At 35.1% G+C, this 26,872-nt stretch overlaps 2 protein-coding genes across 2 annotated transcripts; both read right to left on the bottom strand.

Annotated features, from left to right (window-relative positions):
- Window positions 1-1,249: 1,249 nt before the first annotated feature.
- LOC126814805 (gamma-aminobutyric acid receptor subunit beta-3) lies at window positions 1,250-14,586 on the bottom strand. The gene is made up of 7 exons (XM_050540173.2): window positions 14,286-14,586; window positions 7,826-7,954; window positions 7,088-7,294; window positions 6,519-6,773; window positions 4,417-4,569; window positions 2,016-2,201; window positions 1,250-1,303 (listed from the first exon to the last, which is right to left on the bottom strand). Exons 2-7 carry the CDS (start codon window positions 7,856-7,858, stop codon window positions 1,250-1,252), a joined length of 888 nt encoding a protein of 295 aa, XP_050396130.2. The 5' UTR covers window positions 7,859-7,954; window positions 14,286-14,586.
- Window positions 14,587-22,851: 8,265 nt separating this feature from the next.
- LOC126814804 (FMRFamide receptor-like) lies at window positions 22,852-25,824 on the bottom strand. Its single transcript, XM_050540172.2, has one exon. It carries the CDS (start codon window positions 25,538-25,540, stop codon window positions 24,251-24,253), a length of 1,290 nt encoding a protein of 429 aa, XP_050396129.1. The 5' UTR covers window positions 25,541-25,824; the 3' UTR covers window positions 22,852-24,250.
- Between the last annotated feature and the right edge of the window lie 1,048 nt (window positions 25,825-26,872).

Raw genomic sequence — 26,872 nt, 5'->3', positions numbered from 1 at the left:
ATTTTGCTTGAAGAGTTGGGAGCCATGAAAGGAAGGACCCTGTCGATTTTCAGTTATCTCCCTTTTTCCCAAAACCTTATTAACGCGATGTGGGTTATAGTTTTTAACAGATTTGTTTTAGATTCGGTGTGAAGCATAAGGACTATCAGAGGACGATAGAGGCTACAGTTTTAAACATTTTTTTTGTAAAATCTGGTTTGAAGACTTGAGGTGGTGTGAGGACGAACCCTATCGATATTCAGCGGTGTGAGACCTGTTCCAGACTTACCACCCCCTTCTCAGAAAACCTTGTTACCACGATAGCGGCTACAGTATTTCATGTTTCTTCCCCAACGCGCAAGTGAATTATTGAAATAAAATTGAACCATGTTTTAATCCCGAATTGACGGAGTTACTTCCCCCTTCTTCGAAAACCCTGTTAACCCGATAGATCGACTTCAGATTTTAACAGGGGCAAGGCAAGTTCTACTTCCCTAGTCCAGTTCCTGTCTGCAATAACACTATTGTGGATGCAGATGTAAAGCCAGCTACTAAATGAAATGAAATGGGGTTTAACGTCCTACTCCGACTGGGCTAATGAAGACGGCCATACGCCACACCGTGTGCTATGAATGAGGGAATTTTTTCTCGGGCAGGGAGAGGGGGGGGGGGGCGAATGGTTAGCACGTGTGCGCTGTATCATAAGGTCATTACTCAAGAACTAAAATTTTAAATGGAAAATTTTATAAGGTCTTGGAGGTTTAAATACTTGGAGATTTAATTTTACTTTCTCCGACACTATCCAAATCCACATTCACATGGCATCAGGGCTGGATTAACCATTAAGCATCATGGAAATGGGGGCACAACAGAATGTCTGCTTTGTTAGATGCTAATTTAAAATATTTAATTCAAAAAATTTCATTGTTCTTGTCTTTTCTTAATAATCATGTGCATAAAACCCCAGAAAAACTCGTACCAGGTGTTTTTCGTTTATCGGGTCTCTATATCTTAATCCGACCCTGCATTGGATGTGTATTATACGCATTGGATGTGTATTCATTTTCGATGTGGGGCATTCCTAACGTTTTGCCTACCCTTTTCCAATGATTATATGGATGACGATAATAAACGTCCACAAATAATGTGGGTGCATCACCTATAAAAATCATTTGCTGCTTTTGTATACTACGATACATGATCCACATACATGTAACGAGCAAATAAAAATTTAATAATCTAATAATGATACATCTAATAAAAGTTGTAATTATACCTGATATAGTCTATCTTTTTGTTTCATTAAACGTCGTCTTCTATAGGCCTACAAATAAGGATGTTATAATCAACTGAATTATGCGTAATCTTTTTTTTAAATATCCCTCTAATATGTAAATCTACAATGCATGTATATGTACGCGTCATCAATGATTAAGCACTTCATAATCTCTTTAACGCTATCTCGAAGCCGCTCTTTATGAGTCCTTAAAAGCACAGAAAACGTGTATGTGTAGGCGTCATCAAAGATTAAGCACTTCCTAATCTCCATAACGCTATTTCGAAGCTGCTCTTTATGCGGCCTTAAAGCACAGAAAACCATTTGATTTTCCAAACAACCACATTTTTGAAGGTTCAACAAAAGATATACTTCACCCCCAAATCGGTTTTAAGTTCCAACGGCTCCACCCTGCCATTTACGACAAACAAGTTCCAAACTAGCACCACCGGAACTAACCTCGAGTTATGAATAAATCTGAATCTAGACTCATGGCCCGTGGGTATTATTTATATAACATAATCAGTTTAGAGCACATTTATTCCAACAACGATGTGTTACCCTGTCGTGTTTAAAGTCATAACACCGGGTCTTGCTATCAACCAACAGGTTGAACGATATTGTTGATCTAATAAGTACATATAGTAACACTGAAAAAGACCGATTGCTCCCAAGACTGTCCAGTCCGTTAATACTTGAAAAGGTGTTTCAATTATGGATAAATAAATCTGACTATAGATTTATTTGTCGTGTGACTTACCGTTAAATAAATATGAATCATAAACATGATGTGAAACAGGAATAGAACAATGGCCAAAGAAACAATGGCATACCGGTCCCATTCATAAACTTCTGTTTTAGACATTATTTTACACAGACCCGCCATCACGGCATTCTCTGCGATTTGTAGGCCCAAAAATACCAAAGTTGCCAGTACGTATATATCCTGCAAAAAAAAATACTTATATGTATTTTAGTTTTGATTTCAGTCTTCATGGAGCCAATTGTTTCAGGAGACAGGCAAACAGACTGAATATGATTCTTGCCATCATTTGTGCAGAAAAGTTGAACGTTAACCTTAATTTTATTTCTGATATATTATATGCTTCTGTCTTATGCTCGGACGTATAAACATGTAATGGGATGTGTTCAAACAAAGTAAAATTTCGACAGAACACTGTCCGCAAGAAGTAATAGTGCATCAACAAATCAGTCTTGTTAAATAACAAAAGGTGGCCATTGATCTTATTAGATTATACAAAAATTATACTATTGACAAGATGTATCATCACTGTCTGCTCCCCCCAAAAGATGATTACTTTCTTCCATAAAGATTGATTAATATTGATATATAGAAAGAAATTAAATTAGCAGGTTGTACAAGGAAGAGATGCTTTATACATGATTGCACTTTTATAATTTATTATATTGATTTTAGATAATAAAAAGACGATCCAATAATTTCCAATAAGCACCGTTAGCTTACTACTACGATTACATGAGATCAGATTTATAGGTAGGATGGTATATAAATATAGCATATCTTCTATCACTGGTATCAGTTGACCGCAATGTATTGATTCCAAAGAAAAATATACGTATTGCAATAAATCGTAAATATTTATTAGAAAATAAGCCTTAAGGGATTGAATTATATAAACCAGATTTTAACCAGACATTTTCAAATAGAGATATGAATGAATATTAAAAAGCCGTTATCACTCTTATCAGTAAACATAAATGGCGCTAATTTTAAATATTATCACATTCAAAATAACCTTAGACTCACCTTATTTTCCCAGCAATGACCTACCTTCTCTTTGGGCCCCGTACATGGAAAGTTTAAACCTCTCTATATATATTAATTGCGAATTGGCAGTATTAAGTTTGTATACAATGTAATTTGAACATCCCCATGTAAATGCATTGTTAGATCATACGGAATCGAAAATTAAATTGTTCTTGGTAAGCTATATATAAATGATGTGATGGTCAGTCATGTCTTCCCTTTAAATATAAAATAATCGTATAATAGATTTTTTTTAATTTAGTGTTTAACTATAAAGACAAAACGTTGTTAAACCAACCATTACACATTAGACATAGCTTACCAAGCAAAATAATGTTTTTAAATGGGAAGACATAAAACGTGCGAACTGTACCACCACAACCAATTTAAAACCCAACTTCTTTCTTATCTGAAGCTATCTATTTGAAAAATTGGTCGAATGACTACGTAATGGATTTTTTTAAAAGACGAAAAACTAAGCCAAAACGTGTGATTTCAGAATAAACGAGTCACCTAAGTTTAGATTTATGTTAAAAAGAAGCAATAATCCATTCGTTTAAAAACAGATTTAAGTTCAGGCTGAGCATGGAATTAATCTACAAAATGAAAAGAAGTCACGTTGCATAAACCGATGTTTGTGAATTCAAATATCTAGAAAAAACAGATTAACTGCTTACGATTTGCAATTATTTAATACCCGACTGAAAGTGATTTTGAATTTCTGCGACTTTTTATCTCGTTAATTGTCGGATACACATTAACATTTAATTGAAAATTTTAGGAAACAGATTCCCAATACTTGGGTGCCAAATGATGCGTTCGCCTGAATTAGGTAGCTCATTATGACACCTCAAATTGACTTTGAAATAATATCGCCGCGTCGTTCACATTAGGCATGCAACTTCAAAGATTTACTATATAATTTGCGATAGACAAGAATCAATACATCCAGGTGATTGCGGAAATGTTTGGCTCTATGATTTACGCTTAAGGCAGTTTTTCCACTCGGAATAAAGTTCCAGATATGCCCGGCGCCTTTTAATCAACTGAAGCGTTTGGCACAATAAAAGTGTTAATGGGTTGTCGACCATTACCAGTGTAAATTATATTATAAGCTTTAGATTATTACAAGCTCTGAGACAATGCAATGGGCTGAAGAGCAATTAGACTTTGACCAATTTATTCCGAAATCAATAATTAGGAAGATCAAATGTTTCAATTTTCTTTTTACGACCGCTGTTATAGAATTTTATAGTCGTACAGCAACTGTACAAATTTGCAGTTCGGCAAATTACCTGCGCTTTTTATATTAGAAATAAATAGTTTCTACAGGAAAAAAAAGAAGTTGATGTTTTTTAATTCTATAGCTTACCAAGTATGTTAGATAGGATATGGTAGGCAGACTTTGTTTAACAACCAATTTAAAGGCGACGGAGGTAAGAAATAGAGTGATGGTGACCGACATTCTATCAGCATTGAATGGATCTATAGGTAACGTCGTAAACGTTAAGGCGATAATCAAAAGCTGAAAGAATGAAAAGCATGAGAAAATTAGAATATTACCAAATAGGTCAGGTATGATATTGTGGGCAAGGATTGTTGTATAACCATTTTAAAAATAGAGGCCGTTAACAGCAACGTCACATTATTAAACATGCGATCCACATTCTCTGGTTCTAACGTTACCATACTAAACGTGAGACAGGTTATCAAGGCCTGTAAAATATATATAAAAATGTAATAATATATCAATACATATATTTGTACATTAAGCTAATGTTTTAAGCCAAAGGGATTTTGTTCCTTTATGAAGGGGGCCATCCATCTGTTTCTTTATTCTAACACATCACGATAGATAATAATGGCAGCTACTAGAATCCATCTTTACAAAATGCTAAAAAAACCCGTTCAGACTCTATTATTAAAATATAGATATTGAAGCGCCACAGAGCAGTATTACATATTATATAGGATCAGATATTTTAAAAATATCAAACATTATAGAGACGAAAATGGATTTTAATTATATGAAATCAACATAAAGTAAGAGATCAGATATGGATGCATTAAACTTTTGCCAATTTAATGGAATTATGTGACGGATGTTGACATCATAATAACCCCAATCAGCTGTATTGTTCCTTATAGAGACATATTTACCAGAAAATTATTTTTTTTTTATTCAGCTAAGGTTTTTTATTAATAGCCATATTGTCGACACCATAACTCTTTATATCTGCCTTTGTTAAATGACTTAAAAATGTGCACAGTTTCTTATTTTAAAAGGTGGCACAAAAAAATTCATTAATTATATAACATTATGTAAGGTTTAGCTAAAAAGCTGACAGTTCTCTCTATAATAGTTAAAAAAAAATAAATAATGAAAAAAAAAAATAACGCGATTTTTCGTACAATCACTGGCCATAATCAATGCGCGAATATCGAAAGGAACCGAGTTCTTTGAGATATAAACATATATTTTAAGTTTCATCAAAATCGGACAAAAATTGTGACCTCTAGAGGGTGCGCAACCTTGGTATATAACACACTTTTACACTATTTGCGTAAAAGGAGCGGCCATTTTGTCGGACAGTTTCGAACTCAACCATCATTATGGTGCAAAAATTGTGATGTGATGTAATTAAACAAAACCAATGTGTTTCAGCTGCCCCCCACCTCGCCACAAATCAAAGCAGTTGTCCAGTTCTTTTTAAGAGATGGACAGTCCTAGAAATTTATGTTTTATTAATAATAATATATAACATAATGACATTTCCCCCCAATTGTAGATATAGGTTAAAACATATAGCCTTTATCGCTTCTGAAGTGTCGACAAACTTTGCACGTATTTCACATTCTGCTTAAAAGGTAGGAGCATAACTTCAGAATGGAATTTCCGATGAGCACCAAATTCGAATTCATCCACGATCTTTTGATCCTTAACATATATTGTAAATTTTACAAAATTGGTATCACATGCTTTGCAGCTATTTTCGTAAAGTGGAGAGACCATGTTTACGTCCGTAATTACACGGTGTACATTTAAACGCTTTTTAAAATCAAACGAAATTGTGACTTCTTGAGAGTCCACAAGCTAAAACGTGATTTTTCGTACAATCAGGGGCATTAATGCAGGTGCCAAAATCGAACTCATCCCATATCTCTGGGATATTAACTTTTCAGTTTCATCAAAATCGGATAAAAATTGTGACATAAGCAAATATCGAACTCGTCCGAGATCTTTCGGATATAAACATATATTTTAAGATTCATTAAAATCGGATAAAAATTGTGACCTGTCTTGGGTACCAACAACCAACTTGTGAATGGACGGACAGGGTTAACGAAATAATGTGTCTTCATGCAAATGTGGGTGTATGAAAAACAACTGACTCTTTATTTAATTATTTAAGTAAGGTAATATATTTAAAGGTCAAAGATAATGGTCAATGGTTAAATGGCTACAAAACGTACCACAATGAAGACAATATTCCACATAAAATAGCCGATCTTTCTCTTAACTCGACATTGTATGAATAAAATAGGGTGAATGGTTGAGCTGACATATTCCTGGGTTGTCTGATCTCTAAAAGTCTCCACATGTTCGTAAATGCTCCATTCTTGAGCATCCTGAAATGTCTTGATATTGACAGTGCAAAGAGAATGTTGGTCCTCTATCAATTCTACTTCAGACGCAGATCTTTCAGTAGTTACCTGTACGGTCAAATCCTACAATCAAAGTAAAATTCCATTTTTTCATTTGATCAAAGGAAACAATGATTTTTTTTTCGCACTGTAATCGTCTTCAATTAGGTTTACAGCTTGGTCCAAATGCTTATCTTGTTTAGTGGCTATAGCCTTATAGGTAGGGCCTTCTTTGGGCATTCTTGTAACTACAAACTTGACCATACTTTATCAACCTTATTGTTACAGCCTCTTTTATGTCTTTTTGCTGAACACCATAACATAACAAATTCTTAGTAGTATTTATATTAATTATAATGAGACATCTTATAAAATCGATAAAAATCGTTATACACAACCTGAACATCAAATGGAAAATGTTCCAACTCAAGATTCTCACGGAACTTTCCCTTAAAGCGCCATAACAATAGAACGATAGGATATGTATATCCTGGTTCTTTTAACTGAACAGTAAAGCTTCTTCTGTTCCATTCCAATTCACCATCAGTATTCATTATAGATAATTTAGGAATCCAGTAATCGGCTGGGTTGTAATTTTGCATATCCTGTCAAATTAAAAAAATGGAATTGTATAGGGGTTTAACGTCCCATCAAGTTTTAAAAAAAAGAAAAAAAAAAGAAATTGATTTAATATTTCTTCCTCACCAAACAAACCCTACACACTTTCGTACACTTCGCTGTTATAAAGTATGTAATCCCGAGATAATCTCTCTGGTCCATATTTTAATTGCACTGATTTTGTGTAAATAATACTAATTCTGTTTGTTTTGGTTAATTTTCTGTATTAGTATCTGACATACATTTATTGACTTTGTTTCACTGACCATCACCAACAATTATATATAGTCCATTGGTGAGCACACCTTTGTAACTTTTGTCCCATCCGTACCGTTTACTTTAAAGTAATGGTTAAATCAAAAGCGTCACATCAAGGGCATTATAAGAGGTTTCTTCAATCAAAAAGTGTCTTCCCAAATAAAATGTTATCTGCCCTTTTAATAATAGACAGTAATAACTGAGTAATATAAGCGCTCTCTTTTTTTATTTTTTGTATCTAGACCTCAAATTGAACTGACCGTTTCTGTAAAATCTTTTAGGGCTGGTTCCATCCACCTTGCTTGTATAAATATTTCAGCTTCAAAGATTTGATCTAGTGTTTCTATGTCAATTATTTTTAAAAATGCACATTTTAATTCTACTGTAACCTGGAACACAAACAGTTAAAAAACAGATCACCAGTTATTGTTCGAATTTCTATACCAGAATATCACGGCTTTGAATCCGATTTTTCATGCGCTTTTGTGACAGACAGCAATGTCTATGTTACAGGGTTAGCCAAAAAGCCTGAGGTTCTGTCTACAATTTGGTAGTGTAGGGGAGAGTGGGCACCAATGGGCATATGGAACTGATGTATCAGACATGTGAATGGCAAAATCGAATTCTATCGACCTTCATTATATGTAAAATGTAACCTTGACCTAGCCTAGAATACATTGCTGATTTGCCTAGAGTGCTATCAACACATTGCCTTACAGCCTCACAGTATATTTAACCATTGTAAAAGTATTTTTTTCATATTTTGCAATATTTTTCATGTCCCAAAGTAATTAAGTGTCACCAAGATGTGCTCTACACCAACACGTATGCATAGTAGTAGTTATCTAAGCTTTGCACTTAAAATCAAATGCCACAGTGATTAACTCTACTGTTAATAAAGCTAAATATATATTTAAACGCTGTGGGGACCGATAGACCACCTGCAGGTCGGCATGGCCCATAGGTCCTAGTCATGGTTTTTTTTTTATGAAAATTGTGCATATGATAGGTTTCTAATTTATAATCTAATTTTATAATGTCAAAAAACAGAAAGAAAACAACAGACAGGGGAATCTTTGATGCCGAAACAGTTCGATAGGCTGTGTAATTTTTATGAACAAATCTCTACATAGTACCCACAAGGTTGGACAGGCGACCCTACTTGTCACGTATAAGTCATTAAGTTGGGAATCGAGACACGCTACTTGACTCAATGACAGATCTTAATTCTTATGGATCTAACGCGCATGTTTTAACCATTTGCACACCTCTCCCCCCTTAGCCCCCCCCCCCCCCCCCCCCGCCCCTGATGTATTATCAAGAATGGTGATAAAAATGGTGGCTTTTGAGCCAAAAAGCACACCATCTTTCATCGAGACAATGGTTGAAGATACGGACTATGTAGTAACACGTTCAAATATATATATATATATATATATATATAGTAGCCATGCATTCGGAACCAATATAAATAACTACTACAAAAAGACTACAATTCGCTTTGATGTTTCCATTGATGACTATGATATTGAATAGGCCGGAGATTATGATCTTTCTTCAGCAAAAATGTGTCAAAATTATATTTTTTTATCTATTCCTTAATTAAATTAAGTGAAGGCTCTTAAATGTTTGTATATCTTTTTGCAACCATTGAACCGTCTATTGGTCCCCATGATGGACCATCATGAGTGATATCTGAAAAATAGTTATATTTCCACTTTTCTTAAAGGTATAGCATTGAAACTCTGTATGTTTATAGGTTAGTATCTGATGAATGAAGTAGCCAAGATTAGTTATCCTCGTTGATTTGTAACTAAAGTTATTTGTAAAATAAAAAAAATCGGCCCGTCGGCCACTCCCCCCTACCTAAAATATCCTTTGGTAGTTGCAATTCGAAGGGGACGACCATTCGGAAACATTGCCCATTGCCCCCAGAAGAAAATTTACATCCTCGCATTGCAACAACAAATTTCTATATAAATTATAATGTAAGTCGCAAAAAGACTCAGTAACTGAGTAAGTAAAGTGACGAGACGTTAAAAAAAGAATCCACTTCATCATAATTTATATGATTTGAAGCAGAGGTTCGGTGAAGCCCAGGAACCAACTCCTTGACTGGATTAACTATTTTTTTTAATTTAGTCTCTATGTAAAAACAGACGGAATCCCAATTTATATTTCCTGAGTTATCTTAGTATGTGGGTTCGGGTCTGATAATCAAGTCACCACCAAGAATAAATGCTCGTGGAGGACAGGTGGGCTCCGTCGCGACCAACCGCAATTTTTTCCAATTGGAGAACTAGAGAGTACTTAATCAGTTGTTTACAAGCTGAACCACGGTTGATCTGAACTGAACGTAAATAAATCCGCTCGGTAGATCTACTCTATGTGTATTATTTTCCCATATACACAGAAACTACAGTACAACAAGAAGTACAAAACCAGAACAAACAAAAAACCCAACCCTACACTGGTCACACACCTTGTCTTTTCTATCTCCTAAATATTGATTCGATGGGGGTTTGTCCGAATTAATTCTATCAGACAAAGACACAACCGCATTGGCACAGCCTTCCATAATGACGTTACTTCTGTCTAAAGCAGTAATGAGATGACGGAAGGTGTCAGCTAAACGTGGGTCTCGTCCTGGAAGGGGGCTTATCGGAGTACTCGAACCCGTTTGTTCTATGACTGTTCGAGTACTAGTACTAGGCACTGGTGTCGGCATAAGTGTCCCTGAAGCCATAGTCTTATGAGTATCGTGATGATCTTCGTGCACTTTAGTTTTACTAGATTTTGTGGCTTGCGTAAGATATGGAATCATGATGAAGAAATTTAGCGAGAAATACACCCTTGGCTTTGAAACGTCGCCATTCTTCGAAGCAGACGAAATGAAAACTTTGCTAAGGGGAATAACTTCGCATACTAAAAAGGATTCAGACCACAATAGAATACGTGTACATGTATAGACGTTTTAAAATAATATATTTCTTGAAAAAAAAAACCCCAACAAAATAAAAAACAAACAAAAAAATAAAATACAAAAACAAAACAAAACGGCCTTTAACTGTGTTGCATTGATCCAAATAATGCTGATTTTAATATATTTAGTTCATCCGTATCAGAAAATATTAGTATAATAGGGATTGAGCTGAATAAATGTTAATTTTGCGATTATCAGACATGTTTGGATTAATCCGTTTTCATGGGGATTTATTTTGGGGAATTTTGATCACAATTTCAATGTCCATACCAGAAAAGAATTATGTGCTTAAATTTTATACGCAATACGTAACACTGGAAACATATCTAAAAAATGCTTCTGCAATAGGACAAATTGTGTTAATAGAGGTTACGGTATAAAGGCACATAACATCGACAAATAAACATATCACATAAAAAAAAATGAAAGATGTAAATATAAATAAAATCCATTACTATACTATCAAACAAATTATCACGATAACATTAGGATGTGGATAACTATGTAATGTCAATCTCTATTTTAAAAAATCTTATTTTGCAGTAAGTTTTAATAAATTAATGTAGGCCTAAAATACGTGCTCTGAAAATCCTGTAGGCAATTAACTTAACAAAATATACATTATTCGCCTTGAAGCGAGGGTAGATGTACAATAATAGAGACTTTTGGCAAGCGGATTTTTCCCATCCGTATCCCGTATCCATATCGTATACGTGATACGTTGCGTCAATGTAGTTTTAGAGTTTTGGCAGATTTTAGCAATTTTTGGTTTCACTAGTGTATTATTTCAGAAAGTAGAGCCCATAGATCAACCAGTATGCAGACAGGCGGGAAAAATATGAAAATTTCGAGAAAAACCCATCAAAAATGATGATTAAATTCCAGTCGTTATCACTGTAAAATCACATCAAATATACACCTTCGTGTTCTAGGATACACACAGATTCATAAAAACGCTATGATGCAACTTCTCAGCGTCTAAAAGTAGCAAAAAAGACGGGATAAAGACGACAGTGTTATACGGACCATTTCCGTATGAAAGCCGTTCCATACGTGCTGCCGTATCCGTGTGCCGTATCACGTATGAGAAATACACAGACATTGATGACGTCACACGCAAAATCCATACGGATACGCGATACGGACCAGGAAATTACGCTTACCAAAAGTCTCTAGTATGATTAAATTGTGGAACGATTCTGTTTTCAAAATATGCGTCGGTGAGAAAGAAAACAAAACTTGGGAAAATAGAACGATTCGGAAACAAATATACTGCTAAAATCTGTAATTTTATTTTACTTTATCAAAAGGTTATTTATTTTTTATGATTTCCGGAAATTTGTATTTTTACACGAAGTTTGTCAGATTGAGATTACCATTAATAGAATTTAATAAGATCATTGTGAAACGCAATTCCGTTCCCTGATCTATAGGCCTATATATAGCCTGTAGACCCATAACCTATATTTGTCTGCGATATCACCTCGGTGGAAGCGGGCGTTAAATAAAGGTATTTCACACATATGACCTATAAACCGTGCTTGTCCAAATCTTCTGAGTAATCCAAGGCAAGTACGACGGGATTTGTCCTGCCTTTACTTACTTGGTTTGGGTGGCCGAATGGTCAACTCGTGTTATTTATTTTTTATGATTTACGGAAATTTGTATTTTTACACGAAGTTTGTCAGATTGAGATTACCATTAATAGAATTTAATAAGATCATTGTGAAACCCAATTCCGTTCCCTGATCTATAGGCCTATATATAGCCTGTAGACCTATAACCTATATTTGTCTGCGATATCACCTCGGTGGAAGCGGGAGTTAAATAAAGCTATTTCACACATATGACCTATATACCGGGCCTGTCCAAATCTTCTGAGTAATCCAAGGCAAGTACGACGGGATTTGTCCTGCCTTTACTTACTTGGGTTGGGTGGCCGAATGGTCAACTCGTGTTATGTCAAGTGGTGTGATGACGATTCAACGCTTGATCGTGACAAGCAGTAGGGTTTCTCTTCGGGTCCTGCGGTTTCCTCCCACTGAGTTCACTTCGCGCAAGCGAAATATTGAAATAAAATTGAGCCGTTTGTTTGTCCCGAAATGACCTAGTTTGTGTCGAGTAGGGTATCTTATCCGGGAAGGGCGCCCATAATGACATGATGTGATTGGTGGGGCGCCTTATAATGACAATATATCTTTGTCGGGCATGTGCAAACCCTGGGGTTGGGGTGGGGGGAGAGAGCACAGCATCGTCAAGTGCATGTATATCGGTGCTCCACAAAAGCCCATTGGCGCCCTCAGGAGCCTTAGCCCCCCCCCCCCCAACAAAAAAATCCAACAAACAATTGGGGGGGGGGTAGCTACGGTCCTGTCATATCGGAATGCCAATATATACCACATTTTTACTCTGCTCACGTACTAATTTAACTTTAGCCATTGACCATAACAATACTGTACCTTATCCCATTTATTCTAGAGTGATGTCCAGATTATTTGTAATTCTGGGAAGATCCTTTAAGGCGATCAGCACGTATTCATTAACCATGTTGGAAAATAGAAAGAGATTATTTCTCGTGGAAGAATTAACGTGACATAAATAGTTTCAGACTTGACTGTCACTTGTGTGGCGTGGACAATAAGTAAAAGATACTGGCGACATGCAGTTAAGCTGATTGATCTTAGTTACTGTCACGTCTAATCACTAATGACGAGATCTCACTTGCAAAGACATATCTTTTGATACTCATTAAACTATTTTTTTTGTTGTTACAAGAAATGAAATTGATAATTACTTCAGAATCCGAAAGTCCTTATCGACAGTTTTCGGATTCCCTGTACAACGCCGGGTTAGCTCTGTGCAGTATTTATTTGCTCCACTCCCTTACTATTTTACCTTCAATCTGTTGGTGACCTTTGAGATATTAATATATTGACATTCGACATAGTCCAATGATGTTAAAGATATATTTGGTTATAATTTTGCGATCTTTCCATTTGCAACCAATGGCCATTGATTGATTTAGAGGGAATTTCTTCCCTTTATTTGTGAAAACACAATGGATTCAGCTATAGCCGAATTGCTCCAATTTTGGTGGTGGGTATATGGTTGTCATGGATGTTGTTTTCTTTAGGTCATGCATTGTTGCTATCTGCATATACTTTCATGGTGTTGGTTTATTCGTGTTTCCGTCTTTATTAGCCCTCTTATAGAAGAAAAGTAGGGTGCTAAAATACCATTTCATTTTATTTATTCGTGTTCGGGTGCGGGTGGGTCTAACATCGCATGACATCCGCCCTGAATAAACGGTATAATGAAATACGAAAGATACCGGGCTTGTTACTGTCGGATTATTGGAGTTCCCGACTAACGATGCGATCAAACCAGTTGAGCATCAAACTGTATTTATGGCAAAGTTTGGGGCTTTTGTGTGGAATTTTCACCATAAGAGTTTCAAAGATATTTGACATTGAAAAAAAATATGATAAAACTTCGACTAAATATATCTAAATATAGCGGGGTTAAATGTACCTTCGCCTGTCATTTCGCTATGTCTGATCTTGAGATCCCGGACAAGCCCCAAATTGTTACAATCATCGATTGTAGTTTACAGATTCAGCGAATAACTCGACCAGACAAATCTACACAACAGCCGATTTAATAATATATACAAATAATACAAATGTAATCGGACAAATGAGTATCAACAGCGTTGATCAATTTACAGCATTACTCACAGTATTCAGATCAGTTTTACCACTATTCGGCTGAAATCTTCTTTGCTCTCTGGGCTTCTACTGCTTTGAATAAATATTTTTAGACAGTACTTTACAGATGCCGTCTCGGCGTTGCCGTAGTAATTCACAATTTGACAGAATTGAGATTAAGTATCTCAGAACAGCACAATGTAAAACAGAGAGATAGTCTCTCAAAACAGCACAATAAGTGCAGCAGCACGAAATGGCAATAAATCTAAAACACAGACCACGTGGGTCAATAGAAACTTACGACAAATGTTGAGTTCTGTAAGAAGTGTTAAGAAAGGTCTGCTGAGGAAGTTCTGCCCTCAGCGTGGTCTGGAAAGGCTTATATAGTTTTAGGGAGTTCTAGAACCTTCTGGAACATTCGCCACCATTTTCCAGAACTTTGCAACTTTTTCTAGAACCTTCTAATTATTTCTAAACACTGTATCCAGAAGTTTCCATGGTTTCTAAATGACGATTCTAGAAACTTTGATCGCCATCATTACCTCATCTCAGATTTCCGTCTGTATGTGTCCTAGACAAATATTACATGTAATGGTATGCCTACATGCCAGTCTTTTTATGCTTATTTGTGAATAATAATATAAACATAATCAGTGCATATATTAGATCATTTGTATCAAGCGTTGTGTTAAATGCCCATCTGTGATAATTATATAAACACAGAAGTCATTACATTATTACCCAACATTTAAGTGCACCAAATCATCAAGAATTTTTTTTAAAAGAAATGTTAAATCGGAGATTCAACCGTTCGGTCACAGGGAAAACGATATATTAAAATATCTACGATTTGGATTAGATCGCTATCAGATTTTCTTATCAAGCTCCTTTGGCATTATTAAATCTGAACTATGATATAAGTCTAAGTAATGTTGTTAAGAAGAACGATAATCCGCAATACGCTCAAATTCTTAGCGAATCCCTGAACGAAAAAGATCGTCTTAGGTAAAAATATACACGGACGGATGTCACGGCCCAAACACGAACATAACTGTGTCTGTTGTCAACATTCCTGAATTTATTGTTAATATACCAAACAGGTTTCCAGATGGACGTTCCATCTATACAGCATAATTAAAGGCAATATCCATAGCTCTTTACTAGCTTTTATCATCCCATTCAAAGAGCTGCTATGTTGTTTGTGATGCTAGAACTTCGCTTCCCCACATAAAGCAAGCGAATTCTTATTTCCGAAGGTTTTGTTTTATCTGCATTGATGATACCAAACATCAGTCAGCTTGACCTCCTCCTGTTTTAACTTGATTTTATTATGACTAAGGGAGAAGATGACCTGCACTACCTTCTCACGACAGCGAATTGTAACACAGTGTTTTAAAGTAGCATTTTATACATGAACTTTCTTATGTTTTACCCATAAATTACTACTTCATATGTAAATAATATTAACTACCCCCCCCCCCCCCCCTGTCCATAATATCATGTATAATATATCGGATGTTAAATTTGTAACACACAAGCAATACATTTAAAAAAGTACAGATTGTTACCTTTAGAGATATAATATGTGATTGATGTGACGTATATTCTTAATCTAGCGAGATACACGCTTCGTCAAGCAGCAAATCAACACATCACATTTCATTAAAATGACTTTTCTATCTTCATCCTATTCAGTGAGGTGTTATCGTTTTATACCTTGTAAAGTTTCTCGTCTAGGTGTCATCTACCACAGAGACTTTATCCGGTAGTAATGGATCTATAACAGGAAATCCTTTCAGTGAAGTGACAAACTAATTTACACAGCTTTTTGTATTCCTATTTGGTAAGTTTAACATATGCACTATAATTATTTCTTTTTACTATAAATTGAAGAAGTATTAAGGGAATTAATTGATATCTTTTCTTTTATTAGTGTTTAAAAATCCGCTTACACCTATGGGATATCGAAGACAAGTTGTCTAATTTTATTATGCTTAGTGCACGCGCCTTTCTTGTGGGAAGAAACTGGAGTACCCGGAGTAAATCCACGATGTTGAGAAGGCAAGCCACGTACGCTCACACCAGGGATCGAAACCACGACCGCAAGTCAGAGGTGACCGACCAGGTAAAGCTTGCAGCGCGACGCCTTATACCACCAGGTCATCCCAACATGTAACTATATTTATATCAAAATCGGTGCATGGCCAATGGTGACACTAGCGCTACAAGAATTGGCGATCGATTGCCTAATATGTGTCTGGCATTTAAAGAGCGCGTTAAAACTATTTCTGAAAAAGGGAATAAACATATATGAATAAACAATCTGATTAAAATACAGATCTATATTTCGTTTCGTTTTTTTATACTTTCGATGGCCTACACTACATGAAGATCTGACAAGTTATAGCGATAGGTCACGTCAGGGGTCAAAAGACCGACTTATGACCCTATGATGTCAGACATTTGATTAACCAATCAACATTGATGTTACTAGTGGATTACCCACAGTTCCGTGCAAAACACGCCTAAAGCTCGCCGTGACAGACCGTTTCATTGGCTTATCCCTGACACCATTCAGAACACGAGTTAAATAACAACTCTTCCAGATCCAAGTGTAGTAAAGACAAGTAAAACGAAATTTTGAACTATAAAAACGAAACGAAATAGGATCTGTGTTTTAACCAGATTGATGAATAAACTACGGTTAGAAAATATATTGTAAATATATGGTTATATTAAAACACCCAGCATTCAATACACCCATCGCTCCCCAGTTTTTACTACGCTCATGGTCACGCTCCTCCTGCGTGCACTGTTTCCCGGCCATCCCGACCATCTCTTGCTGCGACCATCAAACACCTTGCTAGGCTCCCACTACACTTCTTTTTGGCTGCTAGGCTGGGACTGATGGATGAAGCTCAGTACCCCCCCCCCCCTATATATATATATACTGCATTTATTCCATCTGCACAGTCATTGCCTTTATTTCTTTGTATGCAGCTGTATATTTAGTATCATTAATTTCCGTTCTACTTTTGATTCACTAATTACCATTTGCAAAACTTTAAGGGGAGGGGGTGCAAATGGGGAGTTGGGTGACATAAGGTCTGTTATTGAGTCTGGCGTGGTTTTGATTTCCCGGTTGTACGTGACAAGGAGTAGTCTCGCCTGTCCCAACCTCGTGGATTTTCTCCGGGCCCTCCGGTTTCCACCCACTGCTGAAGTTCCCTTTGAGCATGAGAATTATTGAAATAAAATTAAATCATATGTTAGTCCCGAATTAACATAGTTTTTGTCGGGTGGACGTTACGCCCCCCCCCCCCCCCCCCGTCATTATTAAAAACAACTTTTTTTATCCACTTATAATATTTCCAGAAAACAGTTTGCCATTGAATTTGATGTAGACGTTTGACTATACTCCAATAACCAAAATAATCAAAATTTCAGATTGTGAGAAAAATATTTTTTAAGAACACAAATCAAAAATATCTAACGCTTTTAAACCTCAATATATTGGTCAATTTGTAGGTTGATTTATTAAACCAATACTTTAATCTCAAACTCATGTATCCAACTTGCTCATATAGGCCAACGAGCAATTCATGACCGAAACGCTTACAGTATTCAATGTGATGTTCTTAGATTATGTGTTCATTTAATATTAGGTTTGCCTTCTTATACCATGGCGAAATGGGAAATTCTGGATAAAAGATTCTCCCGAATCGACGAATATATGACGTATATGATTAGAGTACTATCCACGATAAAACAACTCTTTTTGATCTTACAAAGTGACAAATTGGAGCGAATATGAATCCTTCCGTTTTCTTTTTTCTAACAAAATGACGAATGTGACTATTGTACTTTGATCCTATGAAAGTCAAAGTTATGCGCGGGTATGAACTATTAAATCACAAATAAATAGTATTGTCTGGCGGTCACAGAGATAACAACAGAATGCAAATTTCAAACGTGTTTTTCTCAAAACTTAAAATTCCCACAAACGTGACGAAATATGTGCCATGAACTGGCAAAGAGTATTTTCCATCCAATTTATTATAGTTGGTAACCGAAAGCAATGTCTTTGGATACGCAAGCAAAAATTCAGTTATTTCATCATTTAATTTCAGTTTTTTGACCGAAATCCTTACCTGTGATTACCGACCAGAGTTTCAAGTCTGCTAAAAGGTATCTAATGGTAATATAATTAATTACATTATCAATGTAATGGCCCCAGCCCTGCGTCTGGTATAACCGACGGACGGACCGGGGCGCGGACATGATAAAAAGAAGAAAATAAACCACAGGAGAATTCTAGAAAAATCAAGTTCGTCAGATTTGGGGTTTCGGGAAAACTGAAGATCTCGTGAAGATTAACTCGAATTCTCGAGATCGTTGATACAGGAAAATGCGATAATTTTCAAAATTCCGCACGATCCATAACGCTTCCGTATCACACATAAAATATAATGATTATAAATATATTTAAGGATTTAACACATCTTATATAGGTCAGTGAATAATCTAAACATTAACGGAAAGAAATCTCGTGATTTAATGAATATTAGAAAATGCAACGTTTACTTATAGTTTCTGTTTTTATACCATAAACACATTTACACAAATATAGATTGTACGAAGTTTATAGAAGAACAGGGCCCTGTTTCTCGAAATCTTAACTAAAGATAAAATCCAATTTTAGTAGATACTTCAATTTTGATTGGCTAAGCACTAAAATCAATATAATATTTTCCAATCAAATTACTAAAATTTGGATTTTATCTATAGTTAAAATTTCGTGAAACAGGCCCCAGGTCCGTTTACCATTTTAATACGCCCGCAATTAGTGTCATCCCTGTTTAACATCAGCAAAACGTTATGTACGCAATAGAGAGTATATTTTCATCCAATTTTAATGAAACTTTGTGTATAGCTCCATTCATATCATCTAGTCGTTTTTTTTTCAAATTCGAATTATTGCCTTTGAGAAATCGATACTAGGCCAAAATTTGCTATTTGTTACATTTTACATCAATCCCGTCAATATAATGAAATTTGGTCAAACGTCTGATTAGTAGGGCGGCCTCTACATTCGAAAATTTAAAAAAAATGTGTCGCTCGGAAATATTGATTCGCACTAGTCAATGATGTATTATTGGGATATTTTTCTACAAAAAAATACATAAAAATAAAACCATGACGTCAACGTGCATGTAGCCTAAACGTATTTCAAGGTATGTTTTGATATATTTTGACAGTGTGTGTTGTAGAAATTCTAAAAGCGCCGATGGGTATAAATACCAAATCATGTTTGATTTCAGGCTTTCCATAAGTGCAGTTGTACAAAAATAAAACGAATCGTAACAACATCTAAATATTCCATATTGAAAAAAAAGCAGGCCCCCACGGGATTAAACCACACGATCATCTGGCTAGCCCCCGGCAAAGATAAACGTAGGACATCAAACATGCGGATTTTAACCCAGAAACTAGGTGTTATTATTTCCCACTATGTCTAGATAATCGTCGCTTAATAATTCATGGTTTGCTTAAAATACGTTAGATTTCGACCTCTGTAATTTGATGGAAAAGTAAGGCATTTTTATTGTTGGGTAATTTTGTCAATTTACGGATGATGACATAGAGATAGGCTTTATGGTTATTTGAATAATAGAGCGACTGATAGACGTCGTGACGATCTCAACGATGCCTTTCCCCACCAGTTTTGTAAATTGAGGCTAACTATCGATTTCAGAAGAAAAAAGTAATATCTTATATATATAATCACAGACTATCACATTGTGTAATACTGGTATATTTATATAAAAACACATGTTTGAAACATTACAGATGAGAAATTCATAATCGTTTAAATACAGGTTTTGTACAAAGTAAGATAGGTAATTTTATAAAAGTCTTACATTATCGTAAATATTAAAGGTCAAACTATGAATATCAAGTTGTGTTGTACGACAGAGAAGAAATACGCCATCAGAAAGTAAGAAAATGTCAAATATTAATTCTAAATACTTACAAAGCTCTAAGATAACAACAAATATCGTTAAACTATGGGCCAACAGCTTTAATGAGGGTTCTCGCTGAAACAAAGGCCAATTTCAAATAGAATTACTGTTGATAGGGCTTGGCATTGAACTTATATCGTTAATTTAGAGCTGGCAAATGAAATAGCCTATACGTAATTTTGTAAACATTAACAACATGCCAGTCTACAGTACTGGGCCTGCTGGGATTTTTTACTTGGTACTTCGGTCAACAAAATCAATGATTTGCATAATAATTTTAGGCTACACATACAGAAATTACATTATATGTTGCCAATTTGAAATAGCTAAAATAAAAAACATTTGAAATACCGTAGATAGGGCTCGGAAATGCCCAACCGAAGTGCATGAAATTGATCTGAAATAAAATAAATGTCAAAATGAAATAACTCACCGCTCTATCAATTCTTTCTTACGACCAGACAGTTTTGCATTTCTTTTTTTCAACTCCTCTCGCAATTCGGTGATTGTCTTGCAATCAAATCTCGAATCATCGGCGTTAAAAGACATTTTTCATCGACAAAACACTTTTTAAAGTAGAAGTGTAAGTCTATCCACGGTTCATTTTATCCATATTTACATCGGTCGTACCTCCCCTTATAGCTAGCCTGGACGCCCATTAATCCTAAAAGGGGCCTTTGTTGTTGAAACTGTCATTTAATTGTCATTTTGTGATTTTATTTGGATAAGATTTGTACTTTGTTATGTCCGAGGGTGATTGCAGGTTTCCAGTGAAATTGTAAACATATGTATCATATTGACAAATTGGTCAGCTAAAATTTTACCAGACTATAAAATTACACAGTAATGTAGGCCTAATCAGGTTTCTAAATTATTCGTGGACTGGACAGCTAAAAGATTACTATAATTATAGTCATTACCGTCGACATCTCTAATTGGTCTCTTATCATTGTAGTTAACTGCAACTAGACCAGGAACTTACTAATATCTGGAACAAAAATATAGCTATACTCCTTTAAGCCAAGGCTTAATCATCTGAAGACCAACCGCAGATTACATCTGTACCAAAGTTTACACCGTTCAACTTTAAATTTTGATTTTTGGTGTGTTATTTCGATTATTTTGCTTTAAAAGCTTAATCCGTTTGTTTACAACCATTAAATGCCGTTTTGGCGTAGGCTACTATGTCGACATTAGAACACACAAACACATACGATTTGGGGTGGGGATGGGAATGGTTAACGCGTGCAAGTTTGATCATAAGGTCTGTAACTGAGCCAAGTGGCGTGGTTTCGATTTCCAGCTTGTACGGGACAAGGAGTAGGCTTTATTCAGGCCCCCAACTAAAGACCCCTGCGGGCTAGCGAATTATTGTAATGCAATTGAACTACATGTTAGTCACGAAATTACCTAGCTTGTTTCGAATGGACGTTAAACCCCATTTTCCATATTCATTTTTTTCTCACTCTCTCAACATAGGATTTACATTTAGGCGTACTTGGGTGTAACATTTTTAACGAAGAAAAAATATCCCCAACCCCCTTCGAAAACAATCAACACATAAATTCTTTAAAATCGACTACATTATTTTTAACCAGGATCAAAGAGTTATTCTATACATGGCATAAGACATGATGTAAGTCAGATCAGTTGATTCATCTCTTCTTTGAGAAGCAATATCACATTGGCATCATTATTGTCGTCGTCATTTTTCTCGCTTTTAAATTGAAAAGGTTACATTTAGCAATCCCATTTATTATTTCTTTGTGTTGCCAACGGCAACTAGCAATGGCCACAAAGAAACAAAACTACCTCCATTAACAGCAGCTGTCTTTTGAAGACAGACTTCACACGATAACCTTTCATTTGTTAATCTTAACTCACATCAAATTGACAGAAGAGCCGGAAACTTTTTATTTCACATTTCTTACCGTTTGTTTAGTATCAGGTTGTAATGTAAAAAAGGGCTTCGAGATTTTGTAAAATTTTGACACTTGGAATTTCTATACCTGTCATGCATAATTTATCCAATGACCGAGGAGTTACGTATAATTAAAATAATTCTACCAACGCTAACAAGTGCAAAAGCGAAATCCGAGTTTGAATTGGCACGAAAGCATGATTTTATTCATTTTCGTTTTTTTTTTTCTTTATCGGAATTTTTTTAAATTTATTTTGACAATTCAAATCTTACTGTTCACTTAATCTCGAAAATGTTCGAGCTTTACAAATTTTATAATTTTAATGGTATAATTTGGTTTTGATGGCCCCTAACGGAGATTTCTTGGGCGTGAAACCCTGCAATGCTATGCCGACAATTTGTCGAGCTCTGTAATTTGACAATCACCAACAAATATCCGCTTGTTTTTAATAAAAATCTACTTTTCAGGACACACGTAATTTGTCGACGATGAAGAAATTGTCGAACATAAATCGCGGTACAGTCTTCAACGATAAATAATTCATCATTAATCTATCGTGCCATTCCAGTTTACTATAAAGTAATAACAAAAGCTTTGAAATATGAATATTTAATATAACAATCCACAAGAAAATATACAGATATCTCTCACAAAGGATATAAAGGGATTCAGATCACTGAGATCAAGCGATTGTCTATGGTATAAATACAAAATACATTTGTCAATTGTTCTAACATAATATATAGTTTTTAATCTTTATTTCACCTTGTCAGCTATATAAATATATCAAATCACGGCAAACATCAAACGGTAAAAGTTACTGACATGAACAAAGCCAAGATTGATTGAATGGAACTATAGTTCTAATAAGAGTTTGCAAATGTGGGTAATTATATTTCAGAAATATCTTGATTGGGTGTTCAATGCGCGCGACTAGCCTACTTATATCCAGATGTTTAGAAGCAGGTTGGAAACAATTTTCTGGATAATTATTGGCCGTCAAGTATTTGCTAAATCAAAAATTAAAATATTCAAACAAATTTAAAATGACAATGTTCAGCACAATAAGAGCGGCGAGCACAGACATAAGCAAACCGTTTAACAAACCAACAATTGCTCGCTTTAAATATTTCTATTGGTAATGTAGCGCCTTTATGTGAGAAAAAAAAGGTAAATTAAGAATACAAAACCAAACAAGCATTCACGTAGTTATCGACTAGAGACAATTGTAGATAATTGACTGAAGCCAGAGACTAATTTCTTAATTTCTGAAATACACGAAAGTCGTCTAAATCATTAGCATTAGGTAAGCATCTTCACCTTAAAGATTAAATAAAGACTTGACAGTTCTCGCTATATAGTTAAAAGAAATAGATAATGAAAACAGAATATGCTGAAAATTACACTTCAATTGCTTCACTCTGAACCGAGATATTAGCGATTCAATTCATTTTTGGCTAGCCTCGAACGTCATTACTAACTTTGGTGCGATAATACACTAAGTCTCGATTATCCAGTTTTACGTTAAATTATCCATCACAAAATGTATTCAAATCCACTAGATATCGCAGGCTAACGATAGCATCGAGAGTTGATTATGGTTTGGATAAGTTAATTAATGTCTAATTAATAATTTAGATAACATTTCAGACCTAAAGAAAACCTGCAATATTGGCAGATTTAGCTCGAACATAATGCATGTTTAAGACGAAACCCGTTGATAGGTATTAAAGATAAAGATATATTTGAGAGATGAGGTAGACGGGAAACAAATCCTGGTCTTGAGTGAACTAAACGCGCTTTATTTATATATAAATCGTGATACCTGCCTAATATTGCGGGGTTTCTGCGGATACTCCGGTTTCCTCCCACGTCTAAACATCACTGCGTGCAAATGCATTATTGAAATAAATAATATATATATACTACAAACTGAAAATCACAAAGCAACCCACACGACATAAACGCCCAAGCTTAATTCGATATAAAAAAAATAGTTAAAAAACACAAAACGTATAATATCTAAATCGTAAATAATAGTAGATATTTATTATGGGTCTGAATCAGGAGCATACATAGCCGAACAGAAAGAAGGGGACAGAATAATATGTTTTGCATGACCATTGGCATGAAGTCCATCAGTGCCTATACTATAATTTATACACTCTCTGTTCGATTTCCTCACCATGGGATTCTTCCACCGTTGAAGATAAAAAGTATCGCCTCTGTCACGAGACTTGCTTTTTGAATATGGCGATAATTCGGTACGGCTAGGTTTTCTTAAACTTTGAGCAAATTGAGCAATGTTTCTGTAACACACTGTTCGACAAAACACACGTCTGAATTTGGTGCTAATCAGCGAATATAGAATAAAATTTATAGAGGCATTTATCTGAAGTAGAAGATTCGTTAAGTTTCCTGCAATTAAAATTGAATTTCGTCTATGTTTGGTCATTTCCACTTCCGCTAGTTCCAGGTAAGTTCTATACATCAATAAAATGGCGCCCGGAAATTGACACACAAGAAAAACTAACACAACCATTATTAACATTTTGGTAATTTTATGTTGATCACGATTATGACGTTCCGTTAAATGTCGATTTGAAGCAGTTGTCATTTGTCGTCGTATTTTGTTGGCTTTCACAACAGTCGAGATTAGGAGTCCATTGAAAAAACACAAAGAAATTAAAGGTATTATGGTGAAAAACGTAACCAAAAACCAATAAAATCCTATTTGATAACTGTAACTTGTAGCAAACTCTGTATATTGTAGAGCTAGACGTGTCTTATTATTTTCAAAAACCTCTACTACTTCCAATTCACAAAATTCTGGTAATGTACATATCACAGCCATCACCGCTACTCCACAAATTATATGCTTGGCTCTTTGAGGCGTACAGAGTTGTCTACCTTTCATGGGATGGACAACCCCGATATACCGCTCTACCGTAAAGGTAACTGTTAATATCACAGATACGTTGGCGGCCATGTCGGTTAGCACCCGACCTGTTGGAAACCAATGCCAATAATTAGGCAGGTCCTTTGTAAAATCATAATGTTTGAAACTCAGCGTAAAACTAAATATTAAATATAAACAATCGAACGCTGATAGGGCAGAAAGATAACAATTTGTTGAGGATTTCATCGAACGGCGTGTAAGCACTATTATACTTAATATATTACCTGTCACCCCTAACGTCACTATAAAAGGCACTAATAATTTTTGAACGATGTATCGAGTCCTTGCCAAATCGCTGGCATTATCAACTATCACCTGTGTCATTATGGAAACGGTGCTATTTACCATATCCAACATTGCCAATTTCCTCGAATTATTCATCTTTAATATAGAAGATCAGTTTCATAGCATCAGAACCAGCAACCTTTTACTGCACAGTAATTTTGAAATAATGCACTTTTAGATTCAAATTTAACATTGTATCAGGATCGTTACCAAGCAACACAATATATGCTGTTATAGGCATTCACTAACATATATCCCGTAAAAAGGAATTTGTAATCATTAAAACACATTTCCGTTAATATTTAGTAATCCAAATTATACAGTTAATTCGGTAAAAGGTATAGCATTTAGTAATTAACTTCTGAAAAGTTCCCAGAATACTTTAAGAAATTGGTAGCGGTAAGTTCTATCCAATATTCGTATAGGGAAAACAGCCTCTTCGTCTTTATGTATGCGTAGCTGATTTTATATGTCCATTAAGAATTGGCAACATCATCACCGATCTCTGCACTTCTAACTTCTGCTCATACACTCCCTGCTCTGTGGAATAATAAAGGCAACACATATATATATATATTTATATTATACTGTATTGATCTGATCTATCAGCTGGTGACTGAGTGGTTGACTATACTTGTAGAATATAGACGTGGGCATTTAGATAATAATGTTGTCTTTCACAGTATTGGCATTGTATTGATCAAATGTTTTCTAACCAAAAAGTGATTTGTCGTACATCTGAAACTATGTATATATATTAAAATATTGTTATTGTCTATTACGTTTCAAGTATTTAAGTAGTATATTAAATTGACGCAAACGTCTAATATACAGTAAACATATTAGATATATAAAATATTTATGTACATGTACATGCATCTCAAAGTTATAAATAACGGTAAATTAATGCGATATATATTTAAATTAAACTGGTGGGAATGTCAATGACAAAAAATGTAATGTCTGTATACTCCTAATATCCGGAAAGGCAAGTTTCCCATACACAAAATGAGCTCAAATTGGAAATTAATATGCGTATAATAAAGGAGACACGTATACTTTTATTAGAATTTTGTTTTGTTTGTACCTGGTCGCAAACGTAACATATACGCCCAGTGGAGTCACAATGAAGAGATTTCGTGAGTATAGCCGTATCGCATTTTAAATGATTTCTGAAAATTACATTAGATGTCACCGTAAATTTAAGATATTTCATAGTTCGTCATAATGATATAGCCCCTCAAGACCGTTTAACAAATCAAAGGGTATCAAATAAAAACCTAAAATCTTATACAGTGGACTCTGTCAAATGCGGCTTCTGAATACTATGGCATTCTGTGAAATCCGTCATCAGTTTCATGTCTCGATTTATCACCTCATTACTTCAACCAAACACGTTTTCAGTAATCTGTATTCTGAATATTACGA

The sequence above is a fragment of the Patella vulgata genome, chromosome 3, assembly GCF_932274485.2.
Source record: "Patella vulgata chromosome 3, xgPatVulg1.2, whole genome shotgun sequence".
Taxonomy (NCBI): domain Eukaryota; kingdom Metazoa; phylum Mollusca; class Gastropoda; family Patellidae; genus Patella; species Patella vulgata.
This window is presented reverse-complemented; position numbering and strand designations above follow the sequence as displayed.

Bases quoted from the DNA above. Each gene is read 5' to 3' on its own strand.
- LOC126814805 (XM_050540173.2), bottom strand. From the start codon at position 7,858: ATGGAACCAGCCCTAAAAGATTTTACAGAAACG. The intron at 4,570-6,518 runs GTACGTTTTGTA...TCATTCTTTCAG, and splicing joins GGAATATTGTCTTCATTGTG to CTTTTGATTATCGCCTTAAC. The intron at 1,304-2,015 runs GTAAGTCACACG...CCTTATTTGTAG, and splicing joins TGATTCATATTTATTTAACG to GCCTATAGAAGACGACGTTT.
- LOC126814804 (XM_050540172.2), bottom strand. From the start codon at position 25,540: ATGAATAATTCGAGGAAATTGGCAATGTTGGATATGGTAAATAGCACC.